The sequence below is a fragment of the Xylocopa sonorina genome, chromosome 17, assembly GCF_050948175.1.
Source record: "Xylocopa sonorina isolate GNS202 chromosome 17, iyXylSono1_principal, whole genome shotgun sequence".
NCBI lineage: Eukaryota > Metazoa > Arthropoda > Insecta > Hymenoptera > Apidae > Xylocopa > Xylocopa sonorina.
In genome coordinates this window covers 3678858-3689141 of record NC_135209.1, presented here as the reverse complement: position 1 = coordinate 3689141, position 10284 = coordinate 3678858, and the positions used below count along the sequence as shown (strand labels likewise).

The window sequence follows — 10284 nt, the reverse complement described above, 5'->3', positions numbered from 1 at the left end:
ATAAGATTCGTGGTAAACGCTGAGTAATGCATGTCAGCCAATAGGAATTCGTCGAAGAACCGGCTTCATTCGGTATCACTTCCCAGAATTCTGTGCGCGTTACTTCCAACAAATCAATAAATATTGCCACCAAATTTATTTTGGTATCAATATTTTCCTCTTATCTTGTATTGTTTTATTTTATTCGTTACTCGATTATGGTTGTTTATTTAAATACTTATCTAACCAGAAAGATCTTATTTTCCTAGAGATACCTAATAAAAGCGGGAAACGTTTACAGTTCATTCAGCGTTGTCATCGCAGGTTTGTTAAGAGACACTAGTAGCTGGAGCTAGCGTCAATGTAGATGTCGCTGTATTTCTGACACTCGGTGATTCATCTAAAAAGATTGTTACATATATATATAAATAAATATGTTATATGTACACACAACAATAACTATGTATACGTACATACTTTGTTCTCAAACATATCGCTTTATATAATTGTAATTTTTTGTGTTGATGGAATTCTTTGTCTTGATTGGCAATTCGTACTGCTTTCTACTTGAAGGATATTTTTAAGTATGTTGAATCTTTCATACGCTGCCATTCATTGCGCTGCAATTATAATTATACACAATTATTAGTCATTGTTATCTGCGTTTAAGACTCTAATTATTTATGTATACAACTTTCCTCGAATACTTAGGTATCGCAGTAGACTTCGTTTCTAACGATAGTTTACATTCCTATCAATATTTTACGCCTGTTTTTTGTTTATTGACGAAAGTAGGGTTTGTGGTTTATAAAATTGAAAGATATTAGTAGAGTAAAATTTTTGTAATACATGTTCAACATTTTGCTTTCTAGCTGTCGAAATGCCGGAAGAGCAGAAGGTAAAATCGAGTATACCTGCCACGTTTCCTAAAATTAGATATAGAGGGAAAGTACGTCTATTCTGAATGCCTTTTCGTATTTAACATATGCTTCACCCGTAGATTTTGAGGCTACAAGATGTGTGGCGAACTTGCAATAAAATAAGGGCAGCGATATTTCGCGTAGGTTTTAATTTATGGGATTTTTATAAACCACTCGATCCTAATAACAATTGTTTAATCTCAGGTATGGTATAGCGCTATTTATTATGATACTGATATTAAATCTTTACACATGTAAATTATTGTCTATTTGATTCAATATTTTTATCTTCATGTAAACACTTATTATTCATATACTTTTTCTCCAATGAAGATTACGAACTTTTCCCTGAATCATGTTGTTATTTAATACACAGAGTCGAAGTTCGTTTCGGTATTGGCTGGTTCGTTGAAGGATCAAATTGGTTTATCTGACAAAGAAATTTGCGACTTGGCTGATTATTTTCGCGTCCAGGATGGCCGAATATTTTACACACAATTTTGCAAAATTATTCACGATAACGGTATGACCAATCCATCGATATTAATATATTAACGAAATTTTATTAAAAACGTATACTGTCATTTACGAATATATTTATTAATTTAACCGTAATATTATTCCACATAAACAATTGTACATCCTCATTTTACTTTGCGTAAATGAACTATAGAAACGTTTCTGAAAAGAAAAGAATTCCCATTGTATACAACATACCCGAGTTAGTACCGTTAAGTAGACTGATCGCTGGGTCGAAATTCGTTTCCTTTTCTTAAATATTGGTGTATGGCAATAATTTTTCGCGAGGAACCGTTGAAACATAAAGCAATAAATTTCCTATAATAAAACCCACGCTGCTTTTTTTACAGCTCCTGAATTCGATAAAAACAAACCTCTTGTAACGGGATTGGAATGGGAGGATCCGGATCATGTTAATCGAATAAGTGCGTCGGAACATCGAAGATTGTGTCTTATTCTCACACAGATCGCAGTACTTGTAAATAAAAGAAGACTTATATTGAGACCTTACTTTCAAGATTACGAACTGGTGTGTGCACATTTCCTTTTCCTAAAGAATTTGTTTTAATCCATTTGTATATCAATTATACAATTTTATTAGATCGCGAAAAATGCTGGAACCGTAACTTTTACACATTTTGGACGAATCCTGAAATTTCTCGGCATCGCTCTCGCGTCCGAGGAATTTTGTTTGCTTGTAAAAAGATTTGCAAAGGATGCCTATACGATCAACTATGTGGCCTTCTTGAAGGCGCTGGACGAAATTCAATCTTATCTCGACGAGCATCAAATGCTGTCTCTTGGTGGAGTAATATCTTATCCTTCATATGTTACGAACGATTGATTTTAATCGTTGGTTCATTTTATCGTCAAATTTATTTTTATACTTAGAGTCGTGGTAAACATTATGCCTAATCTATTTAAAAGGAATTGCTTGATCAATTTCCTGGTCGAATTATCACGGCTGAATTACCGAAACTTCCAAGACCGGAAATTGGTAAGTTTACACCAAGCAAATTATTTGGACGGCAAACGGTGTTTCATCCGGTGATGGAAGAGGCCAAAAGTCCGATGCCTTTGACAGAAGTTATCCAACGCATTCAAAGACATATTCTCGAAAGTCGAATACGTATCTCTGACTTCTTTAAGGTGATCCATGATATTTTAATCGTAGATTCCAGTAACTCTTAACTTCTCTTTCACAATGGAATAAATGAATAATTATAATTAATAACAGAGCTTTGATCCTTTGAACGCCGGCAAAGTGACGGTTTCCAACTTTAAGAGAAGTTTAGATAGCCTTCAGATTTCTAGCTTGGGACGTCTTTATCTTGCGGAAACGGAAATTGATGCACTTGTTACGCTTTATAAAGATCCAAATGACCCTGATCGTGTATGTTGGCGTACATTTGAAGACGACATCGATAAAGGTATTCCTTTTACTTGATGCAATATGCAGTCGATATTTCTTTGATGAGTTTATGTAACTAAGCCGGAAGAGTCATCTTTGGAGAAAGATACACCTTGTTTTTTAACAACTAACTCAATTTTCGTTTGGTTTTTAGTATTTACTGTAAAGGAACTTGAAAAGTTGCCGAGTTTTAGGATTGAATCTCCGCCAAAAGAAATAGCGGAACTAAATCGAAGAGGAGTGTCCAATTGGCAATGCGAAGGGCAAAGCGTAAGAGATCTTTGCGAGAAAACATTATTAAAAGTTCGATATCGGATAGAGGAGAGAAGGATATTTTTGAAACAATTTTTTAAAGATTACGATCGGTATATGTATACTTGAATTTCATTTTAAACGGCCCTTAAAGAAGTATTGAATGTACTATACGATTCTGTTTTTAATTATTTTCTAGGCATAACAAGGGCCATGTATCACGTTCGCAATTACGCCAAGTTCTATCGACTGCTGCGTTATTACTTTCTGAAGAAGAACAATTTGCGTTAGAACAAAGGTATAACGACGACTTGGGCTTTAATTATAATTGGTTCTTAAAAGAATTAGAAGCTCGACGAATTGAAGAGCCTTTGTATCAGTCTGTGCTGAAAGAGAAAACAATAATTAACGCTGAGAAGTCGCCACCGGAAGCGACTGTTGACGAGACAAATATCGTTCTAATTTTAGCCAAAATAAAAGCGAAAGTTGTGCGTGAAAGAATCAAGGTATAGCACAAAACGCAGATACTTTCAGTTTCTCCATTAAACAGCAATGTATTTATTTTTACTTTACTTTGATACGCAGGTTATTGAATTCATGCGGCAATACGACGTTCATAACGAACACGTTATAAAAAGAACAGAGTTTCTGCGGGGATTGGATCAACTGCGTTGCAACTTGACTTGCGCAGAAATGGGAACTATTATGAAAGTTTTCCAATCACCTTTAAGGTATAAAAATATATATATTATACATATAAATAAACGCGACACCTTCTAATGCGACAAGTTATATTCTCTCGTGTTCTACAATTTCTTCCTTTTATACGATTGATCGCGTTAAAGGCCGGATTACGTGGATTACTTGAAATTCGGGGAATTGGTGGAAGAAGCTGTTGCTATGGGAAGTTTAGAGAGAGCCCCACTTTTAGTCCCTGTACAGCATGTGCCCCCGGAAGCTACTTCTAAAACATTCTTGAATTTCGATGAAAGGCACATGGTCACGACGGCGTTAGACAAGCTCAGTATAGTACGGCAGCCAAACTTAGAGGAGTTATTCAAGGTCCACAAACACGATCTACTATTTAAAGTCGTTGGAGAATATCGGATTTTTCGAATGGATATAAAAGGAGCAGGGATATTGGATAATTTTTCCAGCGTCTATTCTTTATGATCATGTAAATTTTTAAATTGCAGGACTACGATAAAGAAAACGCAGGTACCATTTCGAAGGAGTGTTTGATCAAAGCTCTGTCAGTTAGGCGTATGTTACAATTAATCAGTAATAGAGAACTGGACGCTGTGCATAAATGTTTCTCCCGTGAACGAGGTGGTCGTTTGGAAATCGATTATCGAGCGTTTTCGCGTGCTTTATATATCATGCAAGAAAACAAGAAATATCTGACTTTCTAAATCATTTGACCATAACAATTACAATAAAAAGTAATAAAAGTTTGTCTACGCACGTTTAGAATATTTATTTATAAATTATTTTACGTTATTAAGACTTCTGGTATTTACAAATTACCGTGAGGATATAAAATTGAGTGATCTAATACGCTACAATCTTTCGTTAATACTTTTAAATTTCAGAATGTTATGTGTAAGAATTCATTAGGACTGTAGTTGAAATGAATTTATCCTAGTTACTGAAAAGTTAGACTTCGAAGGTCAGAATGTACCGTTGTATTTTGACCTGAAAAGGCCAAAGGATCATGGGGCTTTACGTACTATATTTCTTTGGGGTTGCACCTGCTGCACATGCCGTGGGCAGACAATGGAAACATACCCTCTTAAACGAGGTACGGTTCCCTTGGTATTCGACCTGTCCATGGCAGGTAACAATCGTTTCTCAGCATTATTCTATTTTTGCGAACTACGAAACCCGTTGGGTTAGTTTTTTTCTCATATTTGTACGCTAATTCGTGTATAGTGGTTGCCTTCATTCAAAGCAGATTTTTATTTCCATACCAAAGATCTTTTGCGAATTGTAGGATAGATATAAAGAAATTCTTTTTTTTAAACTGACAAACTATGTTAAGTAATCTAGACAAATTTAGTAGAATATTATAGAAAATGCAGTTATTAATACAATTGTATATGGATTGAAATATATCGATTACATATGTGTAGTCTAATAAGCGGATTTATGAATTGTATGCATATAAGAAAAATATTCTAAAAATGAGTTTGTTCTTTTGAATGATCATTCATTCTGTAAACAGTATTGCTTGCTGCAGTTTTATCGGTATAGGATACGCATTCTTTGTATTAATCCTTACCATTATAAGCTGTAGAGGGCAGTGTAAAACAGTAGAGTTACTGTCAGAGCAAACAATTTACATATGAGAAACAAGATAAACCATTTATCTTACAAGGAATTGTGAAAATTATTTATAATTTGATATCAATTTCATTTGCCCAGATGCTATATATCTCAATCATAGAAATACGTGATATAATACAATCAAGATATAATATGTAAATAATTATTATATAATGATAAGCATATGCAATATAAATTTTGTTAGAGCATCAACGAGGTCCAGAACATACACATGAATAAATATCTATCATCTTGTACGACTTTGTTTTACACTCTGAAATATCGATCACGCAAAGAAGGTACAAGTTCTGGTATGCCCTCTATAATCGAGAATGAGAACTTATATCAAGCAAAAAATATTCTATCCGACTACCAAAATAGAAGTTATCATATTTGTAATATCATAAGGATGTTTAATTTTTACATAACTTTTTCATTATCACCACAGAGAATAAGATAGAATAAGTAATCTGTGAATTAATACCTGAATTAATTGCTTATTTACTCTGTGCGAACAGATTTCCGTTGATTTCTGCATTGTTATATCTTGTACGCAAGTGCATCTCTTGTAAAACTAATATTCTATCCTTTCAACGTGGTATTAAATCGAGTGTCGTCAGGTCCAAATGCTGAAAAGGAAACACAATTGCGAAAGAAATTTGATTTCATCGTTTTCAATGTAAATTACTCAATATATGGTATTCGTGGACCTAAAATATTCATTACCGTTAATTCTGTTTCTTTTAACCATCTCTATCATCTTACATTGAAAAAGTTAACCTTATGAAATAATATAACTGCCCTTATACACTAAGCATAAATGCAAGCGCTGACGTTCCTCCCTCCAGCAAGTCAAGTTTGATATTAAAGTTAATGCAAAAACCGTGCCCTTATATACCCAAACAGAGTAACAATTGTTAACCAATCAGATCGCTCGTAGCATCGATGCGAGGGTGGCTATTGTTCGTTTCAACTGTAATTGGTTAACGCTTAGAATTCGAACGATCTGATTGGTTAATCTATTGCACTTACGATTAGTATATAAGGACCCGGTTTTTTTACGCAATCAGCATTATTAATCCTGACTTGCTGGGGGGAGGAACGTAAGAACGGAGCAACTCTTGTTCAAGAAATTTACAACTCATCTGCTGTTCACTAAACATAAACTGTACTTGGTACAGTAATGAACGTAGGAACAAAATAATTCTCAATAAATCTACGAGGATTTTACTGGCTGCAATGAAGAACAAGAAGAATAGAATAGTTCGTCAAACTGGGTTGATTCTAAGAAGCTATACGAAGCCATTAGCAGCGTGACAATTATTATCTCGAGAAATACGTAAGTACAATTGTATATTTGTTCTTTCTATAATTTATTGTCTGTAATACATAAAATTTCAATTCTTATGCTGAAAATGTTCAATATCTTGTTATTTTGTCAAATATATTCGTTTGCTTCGAGCGCCTTGCTTTAATGTCGAACGCGCATGCGCTAAGATTCAAATCCCTTGTAGACTAGTTGAAGCTGTCATGGAGGTGGCGTCTCTTCTCATTGCTACTCTAAATTTTCATTTTAAAGTTAACTAAAAAGTGTTTGCACACCTAAAATACGACGAAAAGTGTAATATGTGAAACGAAGTACGCGTATTTATAATCTTTTATACAAATTATTCAGTATTTCTCGAGAAATATCCGAGTTGAAATTTTACACTTACGCTTGCTAAGAAATTGTGTAGCGCATAAAATTTCATTTTCAATATTAAATGTTTTAACAGTGATTGCGTTATTATAATGTGTTAATTCATTGTGGAAATTGTATTTTCGCAGGTGTACATCGCATTCTAAGAGAAAATTTTAATTTGGTGGTCGAAGTCAACAAGTGTGGCGGTGAAGTGAAGGAGAACATACGTCACACGTATAAAGGTTGCAGTGGTACGACTCGTCATTGTGTGTTGTCCTTCTGATCGTGTCGAACCTGTCTCGCTGTTTTTGAGGTACGCTACAGACTTGTTTATCGACTGCAGAATATTTACAGTTGTTATCTTATAAGCATCTTTATTGTGACCAACTCTTTATTCAACTGATACCTACTCTTGGTTAATTATATATTGTACATCATTAGTATTCGAAACGTAAATCAATTTATTGGATTTTGTTTGTCTATTTGCTGCTCGTGTATTTTATTCTTACAATACTCTATAGATTATATTTGCACTTTTGAATCATGATTCGAGTTTGATTATTGTTTAACTTCAATACAGTTGGTTTTATTATTACACATTCCGAGTACAACTGTTTTATTCTACATTGTTATAGACTATTAATTGATGAGACATTCCAAATGATTAAACTGAGAGTTTATATACATCATAATGGTCAATAATGAGTGGAACAGTAGCAGTAGAAGTATTTATGGAGTAGTATTTATGAAGATTTTGTGGTAATATTGAATTTATTATTAAAAGAGAATTATCTTGAAGGTGAAAGGTGAATCATTTATATTATTTCTTAATTGGTTCATAGTGGTAAAATCTGAATTTTAATTCACAATATATATGTAATGAATAATAAATGATTAGCTTACTAATGGTTCTTATATATATTTTTGAATATTCGTAACATATGATACATTTAACAAATTAGTAAATTTTAATATGTTTTAAATTCTGATGACAAATGGTGTCAAAGGAAAAATTATACAGATCAGTCATGTATTATTAATTAATAATTTGCAATATTTGCAAATATTTTATAATACTTATACATGATGTTTCATATCTATATTTCACACAGCTTTAGCAAAGAGTTATTTTCACGAACAAACGCTCGAAGAAATTAGAAAGTACTGTGAAAAATAAAATTGTGTCTTATTTATTTCCTCCCTTTGTCCCCTCACTAATAATAGTTTTCTTCCAGAAAATTTTGGTGACCGCGCGCAATGCGGTTGGTAGAGTCAGTGTTTGCTGCGTTTGATTTTTTTATATTTTTTAGAGCACAGCTGCTCTACTTATTGTTATATTTAATCTGTCATAATAATTATTCGCGAGATTAGAGTCAGTGTTTGCTTCGCAAATTATAATACTTCTTATTACGATACTATAATAGACTTTTATTTTTATTTTTTTCTTGGATTTTTAAAATATTTATATTCGGTATTAGAGTCACATCGCCTGCTTGAAATGGATATTGCTGTGCTCCAGGAGCCAAAAATGTAATTATCTTTTCTGCTTTAATTATGAAACTCTAAATTTCAATAAACATTTTCGCAAACCTAATTCTAATAGTTTCGTTCTTTTTGAAGTTTTTCAGCTATTACTTCGACGTTGGATTCATCTACCACTTCTACCCTGATGACAACGTTCATAATGTCCTCCTAGAGGTAAGCAACATTTTTAAATATTTTTTCTTAACTGATTCATTGTGTGGCAACATGAATTTTAATTCATAATATTACTTTCATTAGGCATTTATCATATTTTGGACGACTTCATTGAAGCAGCAGCAGCAGCAGCAGTTTCTCCAGATATCAGCAACATCTCCGATGACTTCTTCCTGACATCATAAACATCTCTGATGACTTCTTGCAGACATCAGCATCATCATCGATCTACGGTCGGTGAGTCGCATGCTTTTAAGTTCCTCTGGTCATTCATCATGTCGTAGAACGAAAGGTTCGAATCGACACGAGTGACTAGTTGTATTTATACAGAATTTGTTTAACGAGCATAGTGACAACAGGTATACAATTATACCTGTGAGCACTAAACTTTATCTTATGTGTGTTATTTATTAGATCAGGTTACGTTTTCTTGCACTTTGCGTTTTTAAATATTACAATATAACGTTAATAATATAATAATAATATAATAATAATTGATAATTATGAAATAAATAAATATGAGCAATATAACATGATAATATAATGTATCATGATCTATACACGTCCAGTACGAATGTCTAGCAAATATAAAAATAAAGTATTATAAAAATTATAGTATTATAAAGTATGATACAAAAATAAAGTATTATAAAGTATTATTCAAATATTTATACAAATGAAATATTTTTATTAGAACTAATTATAATCTTAAATATTTTTTAAATATTTTTGATAGATCTTATATAAAGAAATGAATAAGATCATATACTGCCTTAATTCAGCAGTATTTAGTGATGAAGTCGGATGTCCTCCGACTTCGTATCTATGTCAATTATAATTATTATATAAACATTTAATAATGTGACGTGTATCATTATTAATTATACTTTTTACATTTATTAAGGATATTAAATGTTCCAGTCATTTAATATTCCTGTTAATATCATATAATAAAAATTATCTAATGAATTTACATTTGGTGCAATTAGAGATTTGAAAATATTAAAGTCTATTTAGTTGCTTATCGAAACAATGTTAAATTACATGTGCAAGAAAACATTTAATTGTATTTCAACGGGTTGATTTCGAAATTGAAGCATTAAACTTGAATGGTATTTTGATATCTTAGAACATTTGCTTTGATGATGAAATCGCTCGAATATTACTGTGTGTCTATACCTCCTACACTCCTTTCTACCCACCCTATATCCTACCTATCCAATAATAAAAATAAAATAAAAAATAAACCGAAGTTCGGTTCATGTGTGTTGTTCCTTTTGTACTAATCATTATATTTAGATTAGGATTTTCAGCTTCCTTTTCCGTGTCGTTGCCAAAACCCCATTCACGTGCCCAGGTGCTACTTGGGTGGGAAAAAGGTGATGAGCACGATGATTCCCCCCTAGTTTATAAGATTTTCTTGCAATCTGATGTCCTAGTGTATTATATGACTTATTTACCACACGTATGATTAGACTGTGGGAATACATTAGTTTTTA

General features: G+C 32.7%; 1 protein-coding gene across 4 annotated transcripts; it reads left to right on the top strand.

Moving 5' to 3' along the window:
* Positions 1 to 214: 214 nt before the first annotated feature.
* Positions 215 to 4587, top strand: LOC143431152 (uncharacterized). 4 transcript variants are annotated; one of them, XM_076907704.1, is made up of 13 exons: positions 215 to 303; positions 852 to 877; positions 980 to 1103; positions 1276 to 1422; positions 1769 to 1947; positions 2020 to 2226; positions 2346 to 2567; positions 2656 to 2848; positions 2984 to 3194; positions 3281 to 3587; positions 3667 to 3812; positions 3927 to 4143; positions 4278 to 4587. In XM_076907704.1, exons 2-13 carry the CDS (start codon positions 860 to 862, stop codon positions 4491 to 4493), a joined length of 2187 nt encoding a protein of 728 aa, XP_076763819.1. In that variant the 5' UTR covers positions 215 to 303; positions 852 to 859; the 3' UTR covers positions 4494 to 4587. The 4 variants fall into 4 exon arrangements, with proteins under 4 accessions (XP_076763819.1, XP_076763818.1, XP_076763817.1 ...); XM_076907703.1 differs by lacking the exon at positions 215 to 303 and having other exon boundaries at positions 692 to 877; XM_076907702.1 differs by lacking the exon at positions 215 to 303 and having other exon boundaries at positions 692 to 928.
* Positions 4588 to 10284: the final 5697 nt, after the last annotated feature.